At 36.2% G+C, this 27061-nt stretch overlaps 1 protein-coding gene across 1 annotated transcript in view; it reads right to left on the minus strand.

The window, feature by feature from the left end:
• Window positions 1-7648: 7648 nt before the first annotated feature.
• LOC112978799 (ras and EF-hand domain-containing protein) overlaps window positions 7649-27061 on the minus strand; it is a 39196-nt gene continuing 19783 nt past the window's right edge. The window contains exons 7-17 of the mRNA XM_026092530.2: window positions 26895-26963; window positions 25454-25538; window positions 23811-23902; window positions 20737-20971; window positions 19804-19941; window positions 19557-19704; window positions 18468-18549; window positions 17092-17206; window positions 16011-16130; window positions 14899-14975; window positions 7649-12844 (exon numbers count right to left, since the gene is read on the minus strand). Of these exons, the coding sequence (XP_025948315.1) occupies window positions 12736-12844; window positions 14899-14975; window positions 16011-16130; window positions 17092-17206; window positions 18468-18549; window positions 19557-19704; window positions 19804-19941; window positions 20737-20971; window positions 23811-23902; window positions 25454-25538; window positions 26895-26963 (1270 nt within the window). The 3' untranslated portion in view covers window positions 7649-12735. The remainder of the gene's footprint in view (window positions 12845-14898; window positions 14976-16010; window positions 16131-17091; window positions 17207-18467; window positions 18550-19556; window positions 19705-19803; window positions 19942-20736; window positions 20972-23810; window positions 23903-25453; window positions 25539-26894; window positions 26964-27061) is intronic.

Raw genomic sequence — 27061 nt, forward strand, 5'->3', positions numbered from 1 at the left:
ACCGGGGGGCCGAGCGGGGCCAGCCCCTCCGTCTGCTCCCTTTAACCCCTCTCGGAGGGTTGCCGCCTAACGAGGGGGCTTTTTTTCCCCGCGCATTTGCAAGTATTTTACGTGGAACAGGGAAAGGCTAGGGTAGCTCGTTTGTTTCCAGCTGCAAACATTTGTTCATTACCCCGGGCTGATCACCAGGGTAAAGAACAAACATTTGCTGCATTGATGAAATGGGGCAAAAGAATAATGAATAAGTACCCAGGGACTCACCAGGCTAACATTTACAGTTGTTTTAGTTAACTTGAGTTAATTGCCAGTTAATGCATGCCACAACACAACCAAAAATTCTCATCTAGATAGTCCCAAAGTGACGGCCTTTCATTTCTTATATTTTAATTATTTATTTATTCAACCTTAACATATTCAGACTATTGAGATATGTGTGCAAAGGGACTCTTTAAAGAAGTAATCTGCTCAACCTATGAGATACTCCAAAATAGCATTGTGCGTATTCCTAATGTTGGGCAACATTATCAGTCAAAGTAACGAGTTAGGATGCTTTTTCTTTTTTTCCCTAAAGACTGTAGCAAACTGTTTTTCATTACAGAAAACTAGCTGACAGCAATTTATTTTCATAATAATATTCTAAAAGACAAATGAAAGCAAAGAACAAAACTAATCCAAGCTTTTTTGCAAGACAGCAGCAAGTATCCATAGCCACAGACATACGTACTGCTCCACAAATTGCAATACGAGAAAAGACAAACAAACATATGGCATAAAAAAGGCTGGTTACATGAGTAAGATTTTGAATGACAAGTCTAGGCTCGAGATAATTTTCACAAATCAGTTATAAACCACCTAGCTTGTCTTAGTGAAAATACCACTGCATTTAACGAACACAGTATGTATGTGTTACTATATTAACCTACTTTTTGTCGGCTCTTTTTGTTACTGTTATTGGCACAACCAGCCTCACCTGTAGGGTTTAGAATAAAGACTGTTATCATGGACATTGCTGCCCTCTAGTGATTACACAGAAAAAGCAATTTGAGAGGAAAAGAAAACATGCTGTAGAAGGATTTTTTCTCTTCAACATAGCTATCTATGATCGGTTGGGTATTGTTGACGTATGACAGAAGTTTGTCAGAGTGAAATCTTAGTTGAGGCCTTAAAACATAATTTGAATAAATAAAGTATATGTATCAAAAAATAACTCTTTTTTGTGCTCTGTGATACAGTTATTATTATGGCAAAGGTTAGTTTAGCTAAGTTGACAGATACAGTAAGTTTAAAAAATAGATACATGGTCAGAGCCACTTTGAGTTATAAAACTAGCCATCTTTCTGCAGCTGAAGTTGATCTGCAACCTAAATTGCAATGACAGAAAATCATTCAGAATTGATTGCAAAAGGTTGATCAACTTTGTATGGTCTGCATTTTGATGATTTGTAAGACTAAGAAATGGCACAAAAAATCCTGGTTAAAAGCTACAGATTTGTGATGCTTGAATGCAATAAATAAATATATTTCTATAAATAGAATATATAGTGCAATAAAAGATTATGGATTACAATCATTATTTTGTATTGCGTTAAAATAGTACATGCCGAATAATTCAGAAATGTTGCAGTTGCTCAAAAGAAATCTATATGGCACATAATTCAATGAATGAATTGGTCAATACATTAATTTAGCTAGCAGACATTTATGTGTGTGATGGTATTTACACTACTGGGGGCTTTCACAATAAATGGTGCCAGGCATTTCAACAAAAGGCTCTGTAAATCATTAAATGTGCATCATTGCCTTCATTCCATAAATTCATCATACACGGAATCCTCCCTCATTTCAGTTACAGTAAATAAGTACTATAAGGTTCTGTAAAAATCGAAAGCTAATTTTTTGTGTTTTATCTGTATTTTATAGTAGACAATTTGTTTGATAGTCCTTAACTTTGTAGTTCCAAATTTCCCATATTTTGTGACAGTGATTTTTTGTTTAATTTATTAAAGTTAATTTTAATGGGACCTTGTCTATATTATGAATAATTCTGGAAATCCTACCCTTTGATGTAGTTTCTTCATGCAAAATCTTAAGTCTGATTTATTTCACCAGTGTGAATGCCAGTTAACTGGATTAAATGATAACATAGTAAACCACAGTCATCTGTAACAATATAATCACACTAGTGCGGGTGTATTGGTGGGAGAGGGGTAGGGATGGGTTAACACACACTTAATGTTTCCTAGTGTAGTTGAACTTGTGATACTTAACCAGTGTTTTTCAAAGTGTGTGCTGACACATGAAATGATTGTTTTATGAAATTACTGCTGATTTACTCCCAGTAAAGCAGGCCATTACCACTCCAGAAGAAAGGGAACTCTTACATATTAGAAAAATAATCTGTTCAAAAATTAATATTTACATTGCTGTTGTCTGTATCAAAGCATTACCTAGGATCATGCTTGGTACTATAATGACATTAAAAGTCAGTTGCTGACCCTGTGCGATTATAAACTAAATAGGTTATGCATTTATGTAACCCAGACTACTTCCTATTCAAGTCCTCAGCGCACCTAAACGGCATGCACCACCAATGCTCCCTGGATGCTCCAAGCGTGCTTCTTCTGGACCTCAAACTCCAATTTCCTTTCTGCTGAACACCAAGGTACATGCAAGGGGAGGGGGAAGGGGAGCAAATGTAGCATGAATGGGGAACATACCAGAGCATGCACCCAGGCTCAGCAGATCAAAATTAGTATTGGATCCACAGTGTTTTTTGAGAGGACAAGGTTGTCCTATACAATTAGCTTTAATGAATTTTTCTTTTGAATCAGCTTAATTTTGGGAAAAAAAAAACCCAACCTTTTTGCACGCACCTTCACAACCTTTCAGATCTGCAAAGCCTTTCAGTTTCTCATGCACATGTGCTCTGGTCAGCAGAACGTATTTTGGGTTTTGGTTAAAGCAAAGCTAGAGCATGATAGTAAGGCTCCAAACAAGTGCAGCAAAACCATTTCTTCTGTCATTAGTGACTTTTTATGTCCATAATGAACCTGGCAGAATGGAGGGCACTAAATACCAAAGTTATCCAGCTAATAATTACCCCCAGGGCACACACGTGCACTCTTCTTTTGTACTCCACCCTAAGCTTTCATCTGAAAAGAATCAGTGATAAAGTCAGCTAGCTATATTTTCCCATTTGAAATCAAACCAATGCCAACCTGATCTTAGAGAAGGTGTCTACCACCTGGGTTTCCCTTTAGTAAATTGGCAAAGAAACTTTGAGGCAATTACCTGATATAGTTTTCCCTAAGGCAGAGAAGAGACAGGTTGGGGAGGGGGGTGCCAGGATACAGAGCCTTTGCACTGCAACCACATGAAGCGGAAGGAATGGAAAATTGTAAAGGAATAGGTATGAATGAAAGAAAAATAGAGAATACAGGGAAAAGATAGAAGTAGATGAATGAAAGAGGTGTGGAGAAGCATGTAAGGAGGGGAAGGAGAATATGGGATAGAAAGGCTGACAGAGAATGGGATAATGAAAAAATTAGAGACAAAAATAAGAACTAGATAACTCCAGGATTTGGGAGCAGAACAGAAGCCTTTTTGGATGTGCTTTGCAAGGTTTTCAGGGGGCTTTTGGCCTTCAAATATTTGTTTACATTTTTGGACATACCACTTTACTTGAGGAAGAATGTGTTTTAAATATCTTGATTTTTAAGAGGCTCAATTTCCTCAGTCACGAATTTATAATTGAAAATAAACATGAGAAAAAGATGGGATTTAATTATGACTTAGCAAAGTGATTATAGGACTTGTCTGTAAAGAAAAGGACCCATGTTAAACTTGCATGTACCTCTTTCCATAATTACACATTCAGAGTTGTATGTATGCTTCTGTGCTTTGCTGGTTGGAATTTTAAAGCTCCCCATTTAGTTTCAAATGTGTCCTTTGAAAGTGTAATTTTACCACTTTTAGTCAACAAAATGCTATCAGTAGCTAATCGCCGAAGATATTTCACACTTCACATCATCTATTTGTTCCATTCACTGGAAGTGTCATATTCTATTTTGAACTCACTTAAAAGCTTGATTTGTCATCATGCTCTCTGGAGGAGCCACTGCATGCAGGCTGCATGAGTCCTGTCCTCCCCAGTACTCCATTACTTGTAAATACACTACAAAAAGAAGAGGCAAGTCTGTCTTCAACAGGCAGAAAAAACTGTCTCGCTGTTACACATGCGTGAAATGATCCGTGTATGTTCCCCATTTAAGGAGGACAGATTTCATGCTCATCAAAGCACTTCGGTGCTCCAATTATTTATGTTCTTTAGAAAGCACAGTCATTCTGTGAGAACTGTAGTGCTCAAATGGTCCATGAAGTCTTTAGGAAAGACACTGTCTATTCCTTGGGACCACCTTGCAACCTAAATCATCCATACAAACTTCTGAAAGAAGCTCATTTTGAGGAATTTCTGTACTCAGATGGTGTTGCACATTCCCAAGTAATTATGTAATAGAATGTGAAAAATGTTACAGCGCCTTTCATGCACAAGGTAGCCCAGAGCACTTTGCAATAAAACACTAATAATGTTGTGTGGGCTTCAGAGGTACAAGTTGTTGCCCTTAAGTGCTCAGCAAGAAGCAACCTTGGATTCAGAACACATTTACACTAAGAGGAAAAGATTGTAAGAACACTGATGTCACTGTTATCTTTTATGAAAACCACCATGGGAAAGCTACTGTGATCTAGGATTTTAATTTTTTTTTTAAAGGAAAGGCAGTAGTCCTTGTTTCTTATATACATATATATGCACGTGCACACATACACACACATGTGTGTGTGTGTGTGTGTGTGTGTGTGTGTGTGTGTGTGTGTGTGTATATAAAGTTTGTATGTATATGCACATATATATACTTCCCTAGCCTGATCTTCCAGATTCAGAATATTGCTGTATGTAACTAAGCAAAAGGTGTTACTAGTTACTGCTTAGTCTTCCTCTGCCAGTTAACATTGATTGCTTCAGATGACCTGATGATGAAAGTGGAAAAGTATCTGTATTTTCACGTATATGCTGCTATCTCTTAGACTAGAATTTATTTAGCCTACATGGGCTTGCTTAGATTTCCATCAATTTGACCTTGAGAGTGGGAAGAGTTACAGAGCTGACAAGTATTTGGTACGGTTCAGTATCCTCTCAGTCAGGATGTTTCTGGCCCACAGCCCTGGCTACGGGCAAGTTCAACGTTACAGCTCTGATACTGCCAGAACAGCGTCTTCTGTTTTGGGTAAAATAAGGACTAGCAGATACATTTTCAAAAATGCCAGCTACTTCACAAACTGCAATTATAAGCCACATTTTGGGTTTTGGGTTATATTTATCTAAAACATTTCATAGAATTGGTAAGTTCAGCTTCTATTTTTACTTACATCACATACACATAGTTTTAAATATGGCACCATCTGTGCTCACAGGCCTGGGTTTAGCTTGACATCTTTCACACAGTTAATTTGCTCTATTATTTTGTTTCAGAATGAGCATCTCACTGGTACATAGAGGCCTGCTAAGTTTGTTCAGTGAAATCAATCCAAATTTTGAGCCCCCTGACTTATGACTTCAGAATATATTTGAGAAGTTGAACTTTTCTCATAAATTTACTGCAAAATGTCTGGAGATTTTCTTCGATGACTCCAGTGACAACCTCTACAGAGATGTGTCTGTGACATGAAAAAAATGATTCCTTAAGAACTACAAAAGGAAAAAGCCTACAGAAACGGCTATAGACTAAAGCAGAAAGACAGCTGATTTCAGTGTAAGAAAAGCTGTAAGGCAGTATTCTGTTCTAAATGTAGTAGCTTTAGGCTTTTTTTCGTTTCCTTTTTCTCAAATGTTCCTTTTACTCTTTTGTTCTGGTGCAAGTACTTGAACATTTTTTTTCTCATGGAAGTACACAATCGGAGCTGGGGAGCAGAGAAAGTAATATACTCCACAAGGAAAACTTTATCCATTCTTTTAAGGATGCTGTTCTTGATTCTAGTTCTGATTTTTTTCTTATTTTTAAATAAAAATGCAAAAATAAAAAGAACTTCTGCAAAAGGAAAGCAAGTTCTTAGCAAAGTGATTAGCTGCACAAAGCAACAAACGAGTGTAAATGGAAAACTACCAGATAAGTATTTTTAGCTGTAGTAAGAAAATCACCTTTCCTTGCTGCACATCTCATTTTCCTTGGATTATAGCACTAGCTTATGAACCAGAATTTCCCAGTGACTGCAATATCAGTAAGAAGAAGGACTGTAATACTGGTTTCTTATTATATGCCAATGGCATCAGGCATTAAACATGGCTAAAATGCTTCAGTTTCAACAAATTTTTAATTTGTTCAAATTATAAAGAGGGCAAAATTACATTTTAATTCTTACAACTTTTACAGCCACAGGAAGAATAAGGTAGGTTACAAGAATAAGGGAGGAAAATACCTAAAGAGGGAGATGAATATGAAAATTAAATATGATGTCTTACTTATTATTAGCTTTATGGTCTGAAAGGAGGGAATTAAGGCTTTGAAGAGAGCATTTTGGTATTTAAAGCTCCCACATCCCTTCTTCTCTTTCTTCCACAGCTTACTGCTCTGTGGCAGACAGGAGCATACACTCATGCTTTAGCACCTGTTGTTGCTCTCCCTCTAACCATGCCTGCCATCCCAGCTACACTTTTTTTGTTGCTGTAATTTCAAGTAAATTGGAGGTTGATACACAGGAGAACATAATGCCTTTCTGAACTTCAGAGTAGCTAAGAAAACCAACTCAACTCAAATTCCTTGAGAACTGCCAGGGCCAAAAGGGCAAAGTTTGGCTCCAAGCCTAGGAAAAGAAGGTATGCAGCACACTGCTAAACCCTTGTCACTCTGACCTCTTGCCTCTCAAGGAGACAAAACTTTGCCAGAAAGACAGATCTCAGTAGCGCTCAGCAAAGCAGCAGCTGTTGTTACAACTAGGAACACATACTAGAGCAGTTCCACCAGTAAAACTGAAGACTAACTTAAAAATCTACAGTATTTCCAGTAGGTTGTCCCCAATTACCTTTTTTATTAAAATGGAGTGTATTATTTTGAGTACAGTACTTAAGAATGTATAAGAAATATAATACTTCAGAGAAGATAATATTACTATTGGATCCACAATAAAGTTGCTCATTTTACCTGAAGGGGCTTTCAGTTGGGGGTCTGGGGTGTCTTTTTTGACCCCCAAGCATTTTCATAGATCCCCATATAAAGAATGTAAAGTGTATTTGCAGTAGGCTTACTTTGCTTGGTTATCTTTTTGTTTTCTTTCTTACCTTACCAATATCATGTTCCAGTGACACAGAGACAGGGTGATTTAAGCATCTCAGTAAAGATACAAGGGCATAATTTCAAGCCTTGCTCAGGACTCCCAGTGAGGGACATCTCCTGTCCACCCATATGTAAATGGACGATTGTTCATTGAGGCCAAGGAGTCAGAGGCAGCCAGAGACGGTGGTAGCTGCATCGCTCTTGTATGCTGTTGGCCACAGAAACTGGTGAACCTTAACCCTATTAGGTTGGCAGGTCACGGATGCTCAGGTGGACTGCTGCCTTTGACCAGTGACATAAAGGAAATACACTGCACTAAATGGCTGTTAAAGCATATTTTATTGTACGGCAATTTGCAATACAGAGAATGGGTAGTTTTTAAAACATATATATGTACAAAATTACAGAGAACGCAGTGATGTGTAGCTTTGAGGCAGAGCAAACTGCATGAACACCACAGTTCTACTTGTAAACAGTATAAATTAAGTTTCAAAAGTTTTTGCACTTTAGAGCCTGCTTATTTATATAATATACAGTCTTTAATAGAAGTTGGCACAGACAACCAACATTCACTGAATTTGTTCCCCATACATGTATGAAAATACACTTTATTTTAAATACTTTGCTTTATACTCACTAGGAAACCTGCACAGCTGGGGTTTATTTGTTATTTAGCCACCTAATGACTAATTTCATTTATGCCCAGCTATCTATAATTACAACTCAAAGGGCTAAAACTGTAGAAAAAGGACTTATTTTTACAAACTGTGTAACACATTTGAACCTACATTCCGCATGGCTGTGTTGAATTTTTGTTAACCATAATGAGCGTTTTCTCACATAATGAGATACGTGGAACAAAATGGCCTTGAGTCATGATGTTACCAGTCCTAAGGATACCAATAAGAAAGAATTAGGCCTGATCAGTAATGCAGTGTGAGCGCAATACTGAAATCTCTGGTGTTTTTAGAAGTTACTCCAATCAATGAGTAGCCTGTACAGGGTCAGACAAATAGTGAATAGTGAGAAATACACACTGTAACAAACACGGCAGGGCTAGCATTAAAGGCATTTAAGCTACGGTTGAGATACTGAGTTGACTTTCAATTAGCTGACACGATCAAAAACATCTTGGAAGTAGTTTTCCCCCCAAGATCATAAAGTGTCTTGACTATATGAATAAATATATCCCTTTGGTTTCTGCTGGATTAGGTATCTTTCACTTTCTCTACTAAAAAGTTATCCTATTCATGTTGCGCAGCAGCAGGCTGGGGAAAAATAAAACCTATGTACCAGGACCTGTGTATGAACAGACTGTCTGCCACCATGCACTGCCGCAGAGCCTTTTAGCTTAATGGGGTCTGCTGGGGTGGGCATCCTCCCAGTGCTCCTTGCAGGAGTGGCCCGTAGATATTTTGCTTAGAGTATATATTTTAACAGGCTGTACAGATGTGAAATTGTGATTTATTTTTGCTAACATAACTGTTTATGCTAACATAATTTTATAGTCAATACAATGATAGTTACATTGAAAAACATTTAACCCATGCTAGGTCATAACCGTACTTCTAAGAGCAATTAAGTAAGAGAAGTTACAGCACATCTCACTAAGCCACTAATGTATGTTGAACAGGCATGAGGTGGATATAAGAACACTCGTCATCAGAATGTTTTTGGAGTATCTCACAGAAATCATTGCCTCAAATGCTTACTATGCCACAATTAAAAGGGTCAGAAACAATATAGGACAAAGTAATACTTCCGAGTCAACTGAATAAAAATAATCTTATTTACAGATTGTCAGGAAAAACACAAAAGGCTTTTCCTTTTAGAATAAATACGTGTATTAAGGGAACACATCCACTAGCTAACAAAACAACTTTGTGCAATTAATTGAACAGTTCTTAAATACTAAATGAAAACATAAAAACAAAAGAGTACAGTAGTGCAACCATGGCAGAGCATAAACCTGATGTTTGCTGTTTTACATTTCAGGTAGAAGGCAAGGTAGCTTTTCAAAGCAAAACAAATAAAAGCCTTATATAATTCATTATTTCCATGTAAAAATAGATGCTTCCATTTCTAATTTTAAACAAATAATTTCATTCCAAGTTCTCTTACTTCACCTTGCATTCTATCTAGTATTAAGGGAATGTTCAGACTTCATGCAACTGATAATTGCAGGATTTCTAAAAACAGCACCAGCTGAGCTATAGCTGCATTTCAATTTGATAGTGCTTTTTCTAGTAATGTTGACCATTTAACTATAACAAGGTAATAGTTTTCAACCCTGAATCTTATTTAAAAAACAACAGCAAAATAAATCCCCTGCTGTTTCAAATTAAAGTTGCTTTATCTGACACAAATAAAAATTACATAGCTTAAAAAAAGAGATTTCATTTACAAAGCTTGGCCAAATAACATGAGAGCAATTTTGGTCATTAAAATAAATTAGAAGAATTCAAAATATCCATGGCCCAATCCTGCAGAGAGAAAAATAGGTGTGAAGGTAGGTCCCTGAAATTACTTCCTTCAATGAGGCTCTCTACAGCCATGGACATTCACATGGCACTCTCTAGGATAAGAACCTTAGAAAGCAGTAACTGCACATGCACACACACACTGCTAACTGTATGGATCTGGAACCTGCACTTGAAAGCAACACCTCACAAATTTTGTAATGGTGATGAGAAGGCCATGGGTGACCCAGTAAGCTATAGCTACTCAAAAAAGGGGGAGTTGCAAAGAACACAGCCAAACTCCTCTTGGTAGCAGCAGACAGTGTAATGGGAAAATGGCTAAAAATTGTGACTTGGGAAACTCAGGCTAGGCATGGGGAAAAGTTTTTCACCAGAAGGGGAGGGCAAGCATGAGAACAGGTTGTCCAAAGAGGTGGTGGGATCACTGTCTTTGGGAGTTTTCACAACTTCTCCTGGAAAGCCACTGCTAATCTGATCTAGAGCTGGCAACAGTCCAGCTTTGAGTGGGAAGTAGGACAAAACCACTTCCAGAAGTCCTTCCAAACAACTTCATGTGAGTCCGTGTACGCAACTAAAATGTATTGGTCATGCAGGTGTGTCAACAAGGTCTATGGAAACACATTTCACCTCACTTACTACAGGCCAAGGCCACAGATGCTGTCAGATACTGTGGTTCAGCTGTCACACAGTAGAACACTGAGCCCCAGCCTAAGCCCTGGAAGTTAACAAGTTAATAACACTGAAAGAGCAATACTTTGGAATGAAAGGAACAGCTTATGATTATGAAGGAATTTTATGCTAGGAAGACACTCCATAAAGCCTACAGTTTGTGAGCTCACACTTCAGAAACCAAGAGTAGGATTGTCTCCCTCTCTCTGTACTGCTGCAGGAGAGAACATCTGGAAGTATAACCCATCAGTGCTCTACTTCCATTTCATTCCTTTGTGGAAAGAGGAGTTGTGTTTTGTTGTTGTGTTGGTTTTTTTTTTTAAAGGCCCTCGATGTGTTCAGTTAAGTGTAGTTCTCTCCTGAGAAAACAATATATGTGCCCCCATCACAATTTTGGTACACCTACATCTCTTTCAGTCTCTGCTACCTACTCCAGAAAAGTCTCAAGACTAGTGAGGCTTCTGCAGTGTTGGGTTGGAGACTGCTACAACCCTGAAATCTCCTGTGTGGAATAAGGTAGGTCTGCATGTGAAGATTGCATCAATACTTCGAAGATGATAAAATTTCTCTTACAAGGCTAGAAGAAAAAGTGAAATAAAATGTCTTAATTCATCTGGCATTGCATTCCTCTGTCTCTTTAGAGTACACTTTCCGTTAGTTGCTTAAGGACTAGCTACTCTGGATGAGAGGTTTGAAAGGACGCCTAAAACACCGCTCTTCTTACTTTAAGACAGTACTTTTTTCAATGAGATGAATCATTCTATTTCTGAGAACTCTGCATTTTATAAAACTCGTAACAAAGCACAAGCTATACAGTGTTCAGATACAGCGCTGATAAAATACCGTAACAGCTGCTAGTTGTATGGGTTTCCTATCAGTCTGTAAAACTTTACTCAAGGCTGATTTAATGAACCATGTTTCACCTTGGAGATGTTTTCTTAATACACACAGAAAAGACTGAAATAGTTGGGTCTAGAAGGGCTCCTTTCTCATTCCAATTAAAATTAGTGAAAGCTGCGAAGAACTGGACCACGTTTGCTGATCGTAGAAATACATACAAATTGTACTAAAATACAGGACTGCTGGGAACTTCTATAAGCAGTAACAATTTAGGTTTTAGAGATGCTGGCACCTAGACCCACCACCTGCTAGTGAGTTTCTCAGAGGTTTCTTAAAATCGGCCAACATTGTTCTCATTAAGATAAGTAGTTCCTGTTCATGCCAGGGATTTCTTTTAATGAACAGCTGATATAGATGCTTGTGCATGTGCAGCAATTCTTTTACCTGTGGGTTTAAAACTTCAAAAAATCATAAAGAATATCAGTTAAAACATACTCCTCAGTACTATGACAACCCCTCAGTTAGTGTCTGAATGGAATACATTTGAAAAACGGAGAAAGGACAATCTGTATCTCTATATAATATTAGTAATAACCGAGTCTAAACAGACATGTAGGTATTGGGTCATTAATTCATCTCAGTAATCCTAAATATCACAGATACTATAGTTTCTCTGGAATTTGGAACTGTGATGATCTCTGCAAATATTTCAATCCATGTAGGATCAAATCAAAAGTCTATTTCTCAGTTTTGAATCAAACCCCAAGCCCCAAAATTAAATAAAACTCTAACTCACCAACTTTTTTGTAATTACAACAGAACTCCATACATCTGCCACTGTGTGCTCGCAAGGGAACCCCATTCCACTTACTGCCCTGAATTTAGGCTTTACTTGAAACTAGGAAACCTTTTAATGGTTTGGAGTTTTGCTGGGAAATGTTTCATTGAGGAATAACTTAAGGCCTTCAAAAAACTACATAAGCAGACAAGAGCAAAAAGAAATGAAATTAATTAAGGCTGGAATTTTTTCTTTGCCTATGAGTGATACGTGACATTATCAATAGCATATTTTGTATGTAAGAAATATTGACGCCATGAAGAAACAAGCAGGAAAAGGAAGTAAAATATATTACAATATTGTATGTACTGAGTATTCTAGCATTGATTCTGAGCTCTTTTCATTGGCTTATATTACTTAGGAAAGGTAATACCAGGGCCTAAAGGACAAACCAAGTGCATAAATGTGAATGAGTAGAAAGTAGAAGCTGGATTTTTTCGATGATATGCAGCTTCTAAATACACAAATGTGTAAGTCCAGTAAAAAAAATACATTATTGAAATCCTTCATTTATCCTTTAAAAAAAAAAACAGTAAAAATATACAAGTAAGTTTTTTAGGTCAGAAAAAGAATCTGTCATTCAAACATTGCAACAGTTCTTCGTGAGTGCCGATTTTTTGACAGGTGTCCCAGCCAGGCTGGTGACTGACCTCGTATCATCTTCATTGTCACTTCGTTTTCTCACTTCCCTGTAAATAAAAAAATAAATAGGGACAAAGCTCAATAAACTTATTTCTATTCATGTTCACTATTCTGTTTCTCTCAGCATGTCTTATACTGCTGTCATTATTGCTTTTTAAGTTAAATTCATAAACTTTCTGTAAAACAGCATATAAATAAATATAAATAAAATTTTCAGTACATGCAATCAAGCATACCTTAAGTTTTTACTTTGGAAATAGCATCAATATTTATATACAAATCACTCTTAGTGAGAGAAATATAATAACTTCTGATACCCAATAACCAGTCTCATGTTCTTCCTTTCCTTTTGCTCATTTTTTCTTTAATTTGGTAACTGTCACTATCACCCCAGAAACTAAACATGTTCATAGCTGAAAGTATAAAACTAAATAATATGCAATTTCAAGTACACATCTATCCTTAGAGTATATTGTTGGATGTTCTGTTACAAATGTAGGCTTAAAATTTTTATATATACCTGTGATTATTGATTTTGTATTCCTATTATGGGCATCCTAGAATGTCAAAAGCCAGCTCTAAAATTTCCTGCTTATTGTGCTATTTAAGTCATCCTTACGTCAGCAGAATAAACTCATCGTGTTCCTCTCAAAATACCATATTATTCAACATAATAATGCTGGCAGAAAGGAACCCTAAAAAGAGGTAATAGGTCAGTCTAGCAGTCAATCTGCTCTAATGAAATGTTACTGTAGAAATTTTATTTCAAAATTCAGAAATGTTCTGTCAACAAATAAGAGTTACTAAGTCTTGAGTAAAGAAAAGAATCACAGCCAACCATTCCAGAATAAAGTCTCTAGGTAATGTCTACAGTATTTGAGGATTGCTGAAGTTAGCAAGGTGAACTGTCAAAATTTTATTTTTGAGATTCTGAAAAACAGAAAGGCTCCAACTGGAAAAAGTTTAATCCTGGAAACAAACAAATTTATCATTTTTAAACATTCGGGGTCATTTTACAACTGTGATTAGTGTTACCTAACTGTACTGTATATGTTCTCAACTTCACAATCTACTGCTGCATTCACAGGCAGGTTCCTGTAAACCAGTCATTCAACAAATCAACCATTTACTTTGCACTGACACCGGGAGATAAATGAATGGCTGTGTTCTTGCTCCACCTTTGATGTACTTGTTTTCCTGGCAATACAGGTATTTTTCAAAGTCCTGACTGAAGAAACAATAATCCTGCCCAGAAAACCAATACTTTTTATTCAAGCAATTTTAATTAAAAGTATTTTACCATGAAATAACCAAATACCAACTAAGTGTCAAAAAGTATATTTTTGCTGCTGCAAAAATTAAATGAATACGGTATGCAATTATGGCCTTAGGCTCCACGTTTCAAATTTAAAATTCAGAAACAGAATCTATTACATACTGCCAACTCCTCAAAATAAAATGGTAATAAAGAAGGGTTTAAAAATGTAGTAAAAGCATCAAGTTTGGCTCATCCTTTATCATTGAAATACCAGGTTGCTGGATGGATACAATCAGAATATCTATCTTTCAAATAATTTAGACAAAGTGACAACAAAGAAAATACCTGGGATTAGAACCATCTGTAATAAAACTATGTATAATGATCTGGTAGACAAATCAGAATGTGTATGAATGCATATGAAAGAATTTAATTATATGTAAAACTGTATGTAAAATGTATTAAAAATTATTTTTGTATATACATACATATATATGTAAGAATTAAGAAAGTAAATCCATGTATCTCATTAAAAAGTCATTCACCAAACAGGTTTTAAAGGTGTGAGTTCCATAACTAAGCTCCAATATTAATATTAAGACAGTAGCGTAACATCTGAAAGCAAAAATGTGTTATCTGATTAAACTGAGGAAAAAATCCTGTTTTGCATTGATATATAATGACTTAACATAGCATCCTTTTTTAATTTAATTTGCTGAATTAGATGTTGGTACAATTTTAAATACATGTGTGTATGTCTTTGTGTGTATATACATATATAATGTGCATTTTATAAAACACACGCAGATGTGTTTATTTGAAAATAGAAACATGGCTACTTACCGAGCAAGATGAAGAACTGCTTCTACAATATTAGAACCGTCTTTAGCACTTGTTTCACAGAATAGTGCATTGTAATTCTGTGAGCAGAAAATAAAATGTTAAGTCCGCAAGGCTTAAATGTTTTTTTTCTAGGTGTTTTAACTTACAACTGGTTCCCTCAGTAACTCCAAAGAATTATTACACACCCATTTAAATGAAAAGGATTCATTCTGGTCCTCTTCCTTCTCTAATACAGTCACTTTAATAGTGGATAAAGTATAATTAATTTTAGTTTTATGGTTTTTATATTCAGTATATTTTAATTAACAAACTGAGTTAAAAACAAATTATACTCTCAATGTCCAATCTAAATCCTCTTGCTCACAAGACTGCAAAATGGGAAAAGAGATGCTGGGAGAGTTTACTGAAGCTACGCTGTTAGCTACTCTTTACCCATAGCAACTGGTATTCTAGCTTAACCAGGAATATTATTCTGTAAGTAACAGACATGATACCTGCCCTAGTGAAGTAATTTGACTGTGCAAGCACTCATCGACTCAAGACTCTATGGTCCACTTGTCCTGCAAAATACAGGACACAGGCATTCTTCCCTTACCACCTAATAAAAATATGGAAAAATTGTCCGTACTTTTATTTACAGCAGAGAGTTACTTCCCCCCGCCCCTTTTTCCTGCAGATCTGGCAGGAATAAAAGACAGTGTCTTGAAGATGAAAATATTTCACTCAAACTAGACAAGCACAAGTTAGGTAGAGAGCCTCATCCCCTCATACTTGCTTTAGCAATTTTTCTCTGGAAGCATAACAGCTCAGTCTCCCAGTCCACGTGCTTTTTGGACCACAAAGACTGTGAAGAACATGTCAGCCAATAATGAAGGTCAGGTCAGTGGACTCCGGCATGAGATTTCAGCCAGAACACGCCATCAGCAGAATAACTTTCTTGAAAAGTATCCAGTAATACTGATGACTAGATTTGAAATTAATGACCAGAAAATGACTTGTGTTTACTAGCACTTCGCATACTTTTCAGTTTAAAGTTCACTAGCACTTCGCATACTTTTCAGTTTAAAGTTCCTTAGAGCATTTTATACTGAAAAAGCAGACATAGACCTTACCATGGCCAGCTTTTCTCCGTAGTTTATAGGCACACATTTTTGTCCTTGTTCTGTAACTGCTTGGCGGAGATCTGCTTTGTTTCCCACCATCATAATTGGAATATTCTCATGAGTTGCATCCTGTAAAGCATATTTTATTTCTTTATTGCAAGAACACTCAGAATACATAAAGATCACTAACATTGTCATGTAACTCGAGCAAGTAATCATACTGATTTCCTTCCCACAAAAAGAAGTTTTGCACACTATCAAAAAAAAATTTTTTTTAAATCATGCTGAGAGCTTTTCATGAGAAAGTCCATACTTTAAGCACCAGCTTAAACATGAGTTTGCAAAGATGTGCATGTATTCCCATAAGACCTGTTAGCCAACAAGGAATTTCATGTGTCCAATTAATCTAATAGAAACAGTCACTATATCTAAATGCTGTATGAGTAAATTACTATAGGAAAAGAGATTGATCCTGCTACCATGATTAAAAAAAAAGTTTTCAGAAGGGGAAATTAAGTTCTCACTAATCACTTTCCCTCCTATTAAATGCATCTGGTACAGGAACAAAACCTTTTTCTTTAAATGTATTCAGACAAACAAACAAGATGTAAAAACAGAATACTGAAAATTTCACTTGGACTATAGCTAATTTATAGAATTTAACATATTGGTTTAACATGCAGAGCACACAAGGAATACTGAAGACATCTACGGAGGGATATCTGAAATGATCTAGCACTCATGTTCATTTCAAAAGGAAGTGGCTGGAAACAGTGTGATTACATGATACTCTTTTATAGAAAACATCACAGTGCACTAATTTTACCACTGACTGAATATGTCAGGATATAGTTTAATACCCTGAGGAATTCCATTTAACTTGTACTTCTATTAGACTTTGCAGTTTGGCTAATTTGCTATACCACTATTCAAGCTTTATAAATCAAGCCAGTCTCTCTAAAAAAGACTTTGGAATTCTGAACCAAATAATGAGCTTCTCAACAGCAACACTCAATTCCTGACTTTAAATAATAAGATAACAACACAGTGAAATACAGCTTGCAAGTTTTATATAATTTAAGTTTCTTACCTCAATCATATCCACCCATTCTCGTACATTAAGAAAACTTCTTTCACATGTTACATCATATAACAGTAAGACACCATCTGCTCTTCTAAAGTATGATTTAGCAATACTTCGAAATCTTTTAGGAAAAAAGAAGACTTGTGTAAGGCCACATTTACAAAAAAGAATTCTAATTTCATGTCATTAACAACATAGCATTACTTGATTACACTACTAAATAGATTTGTCCCATCCACATTGTGTGTTTTCTCACAGCTGAATTCTTAGAAAAGTTTTTGAAAATTACTTAAACAGATCTACAAATGCTCCATAAAAATCCATAGGATTCTATCCTAATCACCAATCAAAACTTTTTTTATATTAAAAAAAACTATAGTTTATCTAGTACAGACACCTGCTTTGCACTGGGCTTTGATTACATGGCAAGGCTTTTAGGCTCACACAAATTCAGAAACTGAACAGGTTACTCTGCTACATTTGAAGAAAATATGAACTCAATAAACTCAGTCCAGGAATTAATTTATCAAGCTATAGAGAGCTGTTTTTTCCATCAACATAACAATGAAGTATGCCAACTAAGCATTTATGTTATATAAGAAATATTTTTCACAAAGGAGAGTAATTGGGTCTCTACCTACTTCACATAATCCACTTAGACAAAAGTAAACACATATGGCCCCATACAGATCATAGCTTGTGAACAGATTAAACTGCCTTCCCAGGTGTCAGAGTAACCTCTTAATAAGCACCAACAGCATTACTTCTGTAAAGAAGTAATGGTTCTTTACAGGTAAGGATGCCATTGGATTTTGTGGAAATCCAATACAGTAATCTGAGCATCCTTGACATACGTTCAGCAATCTGTACAATTCTGCTGTAGATCTCTCCAGGGTCTTTGGAGGAAGAGAGAAGATATTTCATTCACTGAATACAATGCAAATCAGGATCAGGAATTTCAAGGGAAGTGGTCACGAAAATCTCTCAGATTGAGCCTGTTCAGAAATACAGGTCTATAAGGACAAAGCAAGCAATGGAAGAAACAATGTACTCCTACTCCCTCCTTTTATAGTAATGTAAGAGAGGGAGACATACAGATGTAATTAATTAATGCTGAGTTGAATCTCAACTAGTACTCTCTGCACAGATAAAAGGTAATCTCACGCATCGCCATAGTGAACAGATAAATGCTCCACCTGTCTCAGTCACAGCAGAGCAAAATCACATCTGTCTACAGAGGCATGTGGCCAATATCGACATATTTACAATAGGGCCATGTAATATTTATTGCTTTCTTTTTTTTTTGCACCTAGATGAAAAAAGGCAAACATCATTTAGAAACAAAACAACTGAAATTACATAAGTTGCAGAGAATCACTAACCTCTCTTGCCCAGCTGTGTCCCACAGTTGTAGCACTGTAGGTTCTCCATCAACAACTAGTCTTTTCATTTGAAAATCCACACCTGAAAAGAATGTGTATAGTCTAGTCAATATTAACTTTACAAACATCAATAACATTAACAGATCACAGAAAATGAAAAGTAATGTTCCATATAAAAGGGCAGCATAAACGTTACTTCAAATGACATCTCTTTTAATAAATTGTGAGATTTCAATAATTCCTATAAGCCTAAAATGCAGTAATCCCCTGAGTATGGGAATGAATATTCCATTTGACTTTAGAAAAACATTTAAAGGAATATTTTGCCCACATATTTTCCCAGGAGCACTGATACAAATTTGGTGTTATGACAAGCAAACAAGAAGATCCCTCTCTGCTTTATTTTACCAAATAGTTTTATGGAATAAGAGAAAATGTTTCATAAAGCAGATTCTATTTCAAATGCCAAAGAGAGGGAAAAAAAATCAGTTGGAACAAAAATCCTGACTCAAAGCAGATGAAACAAATACACATAGCTATGATTTCACTAGAAGATGAAAATTCAGTCTTTGGAATCAATAAGACAAGTTTGTTAGCTGATGGTTATGATAATATACAGAACAAGCCAGTCAGAAATCCCTCCAGCAGCTTTTGAACTAAAGCTTCAATAACATTTTGAAGAAATGGAGATCACAAATAGAATGAAAGACATCAAATGATAGTATGAAAGACTAAAGAAGTAGGAAAGAGCTGAGAAGACAGGATGGCAATGGAAAATGCAGAAAAGACTTTGTAAACAGGTTCTAAGAACATCACACTAAAACTCCCTTTATTGGTGCTTTATATTGTTCAGGAACAGGTTTCACGCTTTATACAGAGAAACTAAATTGAAGTAGTACCCTATTCTCCACTCTAAATAGCAGTTACACACTTGTAGGCTTTAGCAGACATTTAGATCTTACAGGCTAAGAAACTGCATGTGTATAGTTAGGAAATCCCTGGGGATCACAGAGCTTGTTCTTTTCACCCATCACTGTTGCAGAATAGTATAAATTCATTTTAGTATTTTAAGAAGAAAAAAAATCATACCCAGGGTTGCACTGGTATTGCCTCGAAATTCATTCTTACAGAGTCTCATAAGGAAACTGGATTTTCCCACTGCTGCATCTCCAGCAAGAACTATCTTGTAAGCCTTCTCTGAACTTGGGTATTTCGGAGTACTTTCTCTTTCATCTGACTGAAAGTAAAAAGATTCTGATTCAATTCATTTAAGAAATCTCACAATATAGTTCTGGACATCAATTTTTTATTCATTTATTTTTTAATAACTGGTTACCTGAGGTGGAATAGCAGATATGTATTTCCTTGTGGAGGCAACTGAGCTGCTTCGACTTACTGGTCGTGAAGGCTTCCAGTCTAATACCGTACTGCTGTTGTCAGGACTGTATGTTTCTTCATCCCTGATATCTGGAACCTGAAAGTACAAACCAGTGTGGTAGCTCCAGCAAGAAAAGTATGCTTTTTTTGGAAAGGCAGAGCTAAGACTGAATGAAACTTCTGTTCGTAACAGTTTGAAAAAATATTTCAAAACTTCCTTTAAAAAATTTTCTGTAAGACATAACTCTCCAGAGTACTACTACTAAAGCTAAACTAAATAGAACACAGCAGATAGCTTTAATCAGCACTATTCCTGGCATTTTCAAAAGCAAACTGATTGGACACAGTGAAAGACCTGCTCTCAAAAAACCTGTCTTCTACCATTAATGCTGCTACTCTTGCTACGTGGTCCTCAGTAAAGATCTCCGTTTCTCTGTCAATAAAATGGAGACAATAACCCTTTCTAAAGTGCTCTGACACTTATTGCGTAAACTGATGTATGCACTAACAATATTATTCTTATATATGTCATCTTTCCATTCACTGCCACAGCACAGTAAGAACATTTGAATTGAAACCTATTTTAGTTCTATGGTATTCGCTTTTTAATTAGAAAACGGACTTCTGCCTCCAGGCGGTTTAACAACCTTTAAAAATACGAAACGTACTTTGAAACGCAAATTACCGATTAAAGTCTAACGAAGCTATCAAAACAGTTTTTTTTTTTTTTTTTTTTAAGAGTAAAATTCTACAGAAAAGTTCTCAGTAATCTAATTTAAATGCATATAACCCAAATACTTAGGGCAAAGATCCATTTCATTTTAAAAACAGGAAGTTAATTTTGTCTCCAACCAAAGGTTGTTTTTAGAAATGCAGCAAGTCTAGCACTTACATCAGTATCGGAAGCATCACCACCAAAGCTTTCTTGCATACACTGTGACCTTTGAAAAATCCTTTGATGCCTGTATTCCACTTCTGAATCATATTCATTTGAGTCTCTGAGGGTAGACAAACCACTGTCAAAACAGCTCTCAGGTAAGCTGTCAACCTCACAGTTTATCCTTTGCATAGGATCACAAAGAGCTAAAGAATCATAATCTTCATCCACACAAGAAGAATGAGATGATCTAGTAAGAAATAAAAAAAAAAAAAGAAAAGAAAATCAACAACAACATTTTATTTTACAGTTCTTTTTACCAACAAAATCTGAGCCATTCTGGAATGGTCAATAGATAGAAATGCTAGCTACATATTTTAAGGCATATGTCACTGCCTTGTTTTGCCTTCCCACTTAAAGAGTCTTTTTAATCATATCTGCTCATGTTCACATTCATTTATGTAATCTGATGAAGACTTCCCAAGACTAAGAACGCCTATTTATTCATACTTAAAATAATTGTTTTAAAGAGAGTCAGAAAACAAAGCACTATGAAGATATCAAAGGCAGAAAATGATAGCTCAGTGCTAATGGTTTTGCTAATGTCACATATGGGAAATGACCTTGATGTGCTGTATCTAATTTATATGAATGCATCCAGCCCTTTGCTCACAGATTCATACAGGCCAATAGGTAACAACTATGAACACAGACAAGTAGGCAATGGAGTTCAGAATTTCAGTGGAGGAAGAAGCTGCAGAGACATGTTTTGTTACAGTTTGGTTGGCTATGTAAAACTTAAGGCACTAAACGGAAGTCCCTTCTTTCCATTCTCCCCTCCTTCAAAATAACATCTTTTTTTTGTTCTGGATGTCATAATACATAAGGATACTAAAACGGATGCAGCAATGGCAGCATGGCTTACAGAAAAAAAGAGTTTACTTTTATTTGTGCAAAAGGAGCTGCAGAAAAGAAAGATGAGTAGAGGGAATCTTAAAAGAATCAATCTCTTAAAAAGTGTATTATGACTACAATCATCATCCGGTTCCTGCAGCAAGGTGTGGACATGCACAAATTAAAGTGAGGTAAAAAATGTCTCAAAGTCATGGCAGAGAGGAAAGAACCAGTTTGGCTCCGTCCTATGGGAACGGACACGAAGCACTGAGCTGCTCCAACAACCAAGGCCAGTGTGATTCCTTGTAAAGCTGCTTTGCTGCTGGAGCCAGGCGCTCCCAACACAACGGCACACTACAGAAGAGCACACAGCGGGCATTCTCGGGATTATGAAGCTGTTACCAAGGCCAGTATAATTCCCCTCTGCAAGTGGGCTAACCAGAGATGTTAGAGGCAACATTTTTTTACTGCAACAATATTCAGAACTGTCTTATTTCCATGCTCCCAGCATAATCAATATTCATGTGAAGGAGCATTATCTTTGCTTTGGAATATCACAATATCCATGCTGTTTGTATCCAATATCCATTGTGTACCCACAAGCCTATAGCAAATCACTGAAATATTAAAGAAGGGGGCATGCTATAATAAAGTTAAGAGAGTCAGGCATTCCCTGAAATAAAGTTCTTTATTAGTCAATTTTCAACATCACTGAAGCATGGATTCAACGGTGGGAATTCCATATGTGCTTAAAGCAACTTAGACTAAGATATATTATGCAACTGAAAAAGTATACTTGGTAATGTAAATTGCTTAAAACAGGTTCAAATGCAAATCAGTATTTCTGAACAGTGATCTGATGTTAGGAGACAAACTGCTGAAAATGAACAAGGCATTTTGGGAAATTCAATCTCACTCTCTCCTTTGATACTACTAAATCATACCTGTTGAGGGTAAGTTTTATCCCAGCACATAAACTTTCTTCTAAAGAAGCTTGTGTTTCTCACTTTCATTCGAATGCAAAGGATTGCACCAAACAGCAGATATTAATAAATATTCTCAGAGAAGGATATCACTAAACCTCCTAAATAGGTTTTACTCATCCCTTCCCTAACCTCAGAAAATTACTCAGTCCAATGTGCAGCTTGGTAATGGACACATCTTACAAAATTTGCAGAGGGTCCGACATAAGAGAATTGGTTTTATCTGCATTCAGCAGAAGGACTCAGTTCATGGCAAGCAAAACTTTATAGCCAGCAAACATCTCCCTCAAACGGAGATAGCAGAATCAGTAACAGTACTGAATGAATTTGGATATTATTAGTATGAAGCCAACTTAATCCCTACAAAAGATATTCAACCCACTGGCAAAATGTAAAACAGAGGCTACATAAGAACTCTGTTAAAGATCTCTGTACAGTTTGAAGTAACACCAAAAGAATAAGACAAAACAGTATCAGTTGGGTAAGAACATACATTTTTAATGACAGTTCCAGCTATTTTAAAAAAAGAAAAAAAGTTCTACAGCTTTTGAGGCAGAATCCAACACTCAGTGATGTCAATGAGAGCCTTGCAATGAATTGAGGAAGTTCTGATCAATGACTTGCATCCAGTAAGTATAAAACCAAAGCAGCTCTGATCATTTATATTTGCATTTAGATAACTTTCTGTTCTCTGTGACTCTTACTGTGTTAACACCCAAGTGCACTTACTACTCTTGCACATCAGTGCAAGATGACAATGCGTATTTATTTGAAGAATTAGGCCCAAATACCTTTGTGACAATTATTACACAGGAAAACCAGACATACAGGCTAAAGATATTAATAAAAAATGCTTTATTTTCTATGTACTGAGGAAACTACTTAGTAGAGGTCCTCAGTAGCTTTTTGGCTCCTTGGAGAAAGGGAGGGAGACTGAGAAACAAATTAGAATCAAAATAAGCTAAGATCAAACACAAAGCTGTTCAAATTCTGTGCAAGTTCATTAATTAGCACTGAAAAGAGTTTTCCTGTCCTCTCTGAAGTCATCAAAAAGATTCCTGTTGATTTCATTATACTTTGGATCAAATGCTATAGGTCACACATTCTTTCTGAATCAGACAGAATTATTCTGTTATTTGACAGTATTCGGTCTTCCAAGATGTTTGCAATGTTCCATCCTTTTTAAACTTAGTAAAAGCAAAACTGGCTTACCTGTCATACCGGGGGTTTAGAGGAGACTGTCCACCACTACATTTGGGACTGTTTCTGGAAACAGTATTTCCTGGGGAGGTATTTGCTAGCCGCTGCAACAGACACATAACAAATGCATGATAGGTTTGATACAAACAGTTTAAGCATCCAGGTTTGTGATGATAAAAGTGTAAATCCTCAAAATTACTACTGTGTACTTTCATGTATATTCAACTGCTTACTTTTAATTAAACCTCTTCCTTTAAATGCTCCTGGACATCAACGCATTACATTACATGCAGCACGTTATAGATATCATTTAGGCTCCGTTGTTGCTTTAACACTGGATCTGCTGGCCACACTCAATCACAAAAGATAACGGAATTTCCCAAAAGGGTGATGTCAATGACTATACCTCTAACACTTTGAAATAACGAACTTTGAAAAGTAATATTTAGAGAACAGGCAAGAGAATTTTCCTTGTGTTCTTTAAAAGACAGCCAGTACATGCATGTTGATGACTAAGATGGAAGAGGAAATGTCACTGGCTGAGCTGGTTCCAGTAGAGATACTTTCTGGTTCTTGAGTGGGACTGTGGAGAAGACAGGTCTCAACTGACAGCACCTGACAAAGTCTTTCTTACATTCTGCCCTCCCTCCTTTAAATTCACTCACTGAGAACAGTTTCTTCTCTATTCTCTGTAACCTGCCTCCCTTCCTTAAGTTTATGGGCATAGAGGAAGGAAATGCTCTTGTTGCATCTGTAGTGAAACTCCGGGAGCCTGTATCAGCAAAAGGCACTCACATTCACTGATATGGTATGCTGGAAACAGGCAACGACCACTGTTTTCCTCCTTTCTGGCCAATATGGTCTCTGGGCCCACTGCTCTGGCTCTGTCCTTCTGAAACAATTGGCTGGTTTTGTGGTGACATAAGCCTTGCCTGACCATTGGTTTTGGAGTTAAAAATTTTTCCCAGCATGACAAAATGGTAAACTAAGATAGGCATTTTCACTGCCTTCAATCCTTCCACGCTCTGGTTTGGAGGATGGTAGGTTACAACTGTTAAAATAGATCCCGGTACAGCAGAGATGGCCCCAAATGGTCTGAATGAGTTCTGTACTACCAGAGGTCCCTGCTACCCCTTTGTCCAGTAGCTTGCCTTGATAAAAGTTGAGATTAGACTGAGGCTTTGCCAAGAGGAAAGCAGTTTCCTAAGAAAGTGCATTTTTGGTTGTAGAACGTTTCAATGTAAACAATATGAACACATTCACTTCAGTACAAAGGAAGCTGCTGATTTATTCACCTCATCAGATACATTTGGCCACAGCATATAAAAATTTACTACTTTCTAAAGCACCTCAGAAAGCAGCTGTGCTCTAACATAAGCTCTGTTATTTTACAAAATCCAAGCAAACTAACAAAAACCCAACTATTTAAGTGTAAACCCAAAACGAGTTCATTGAAAGAAACTGAGTTTTCTGAGTATGCACTGAAGTACAAATTTGCACTCAATGTATTCTTTCTAAAACCTACTTGTAAAAGATAATATAATTGTATTATGTTTTATAATTAATAATTAACACATATAAATCATATATTCATATATAAATCAATGGTTAAAACAATATACAATTATGTATAATATTAAAATATAATTACATACCAACGACCTGTTGTACTTGCTCAAACTGTTTTCCAGTGCACTTCTTAAGCCATCATTGCTGTCATGTAGCTTTCTATTAGCTGATCTAACAGAGAAACATAGTTTAATTTGCAAGAGTATAGCAAAGAAAACTTATTTAATAAGATATATAACTTATAACAAAGAAAATCTGAAAAAATACATATCAAAAAAACTATTTTTTTTTGATGAGCACTAAGGAGTAATTTGGGCCAGAACTGTGTTATTGTATACTCAAATGACTGTAGATTAGAAAAGCACTGTGAATTTTAAAATCCAGTGGTGACCTACGAAATGCTGTTTCACTTTACACTTACATGACCTGACATGCTCTGTGATCAGCTGAGGAAAAAAGGACAACACTGTAGGAACAGTTGTAACAAACCACAACAGGGCACTAAACTGGAACAGCCATTTTTGAGATAAAATGTGACTATACTTTAAGCGTTGCTGAGATAACTCTAAGGAGAGATGTTCAGTTACTTAACAGAAAGGATACAATTAAGATAAAGAAATTAACTAAAGATATGAAACTATTCACGGTGGTACTGCTTGAAAACAAAAATCTGTTTGGGCGTGCCTTGTACAGCACTGCACACACTTAGAACTTTCCAGATAACGGTAAGACAGGGAGTTACCGGAGAAATGAAGTCAATAAAAAAGGAGCCAAGTAATAATACTGAGAACAGAATGGATATACTCAGATTTCATTCAGCTTATAAAGTCAATGAGGCTAGTGAAAAAAAGAAAAAAACCCAAAGTGTTATTGGCTCAGTAATCACATACTACCAAATACTGAATTCAAGAAAGTGCCAGCTTTGGTTAATCCTTTTGGGTCACTTAAGTCAGTGGAGAGCTCTGCTTAAAAACCAATGGCATAAGATGATCCTCTATGTCTCTGTTTAACAAGCAGAGAGGAAAAAAAATGGAAAAAGTATTTTAGAAGGCATAAGGAGAGACATCGTGGATTAGCTGCCAAAAACTTTCATGCATAAGACATATAAACACCCGGTGCGCAGTTACTTTAGGCTAAAAACAGGAAATCAAGAGGGCAATTAATGCCACTCCAAATGAGTCCAGACTTCTCAAACTGAAGTTTTGAAGGGACAAGATGTGATCTGCCTTTTTTTGTTTTGAAAAGGAAGAGATTAAATGAAAACACCAGAGAAGAATACAAAACTCAGATAGCACAGCAATTACTTGTCACATGAGCATCCAGCTCAACAATACAGGAACACAAATCTAAGATGAAATGATATAGATTTGCAGAGTCCTTTCTATGAGAATTGAGGCCATTTCAATATTTGACTTGATATTTTTTCCCAAAATGAATCCAAGCCTTTTACATAACTAGAAAACTATCTACCCCTAAACATTGTTGGACAAAATCTGTTACTAGAAGACTGAATTACTGTGAACTTACTGAAGTATTTCAATTTGTCTTTCCAGATTATCTCTGTCTTCAGTATACTCTCGGATCATTTCTAGATCTCTGTAAAAAAAATAAGTAAGTTATTCTTTACAGAGGTCCTCTTGCCTTTTTTTTTTTTCTTTTTTTGTCCTCTGCTAAGGCAGTACTATAACTCAACA

This window comes from Dromaius novaehollandiae, chromosome Z, assembly GCF_036370855.1.
Source record: "Dromaius novaehollandiae isolate bDroNov1 chromosome Z, bDroNov1.hap1, whole genome shotgun sequence".
In the NCBI taxonomy this organism is placed as follows: Eukaryota; Metazoa; Chordata; class Aves; order Casuariiformes; family Dromaiidae; genus Dromaius; species Dromaius novaehollandiae.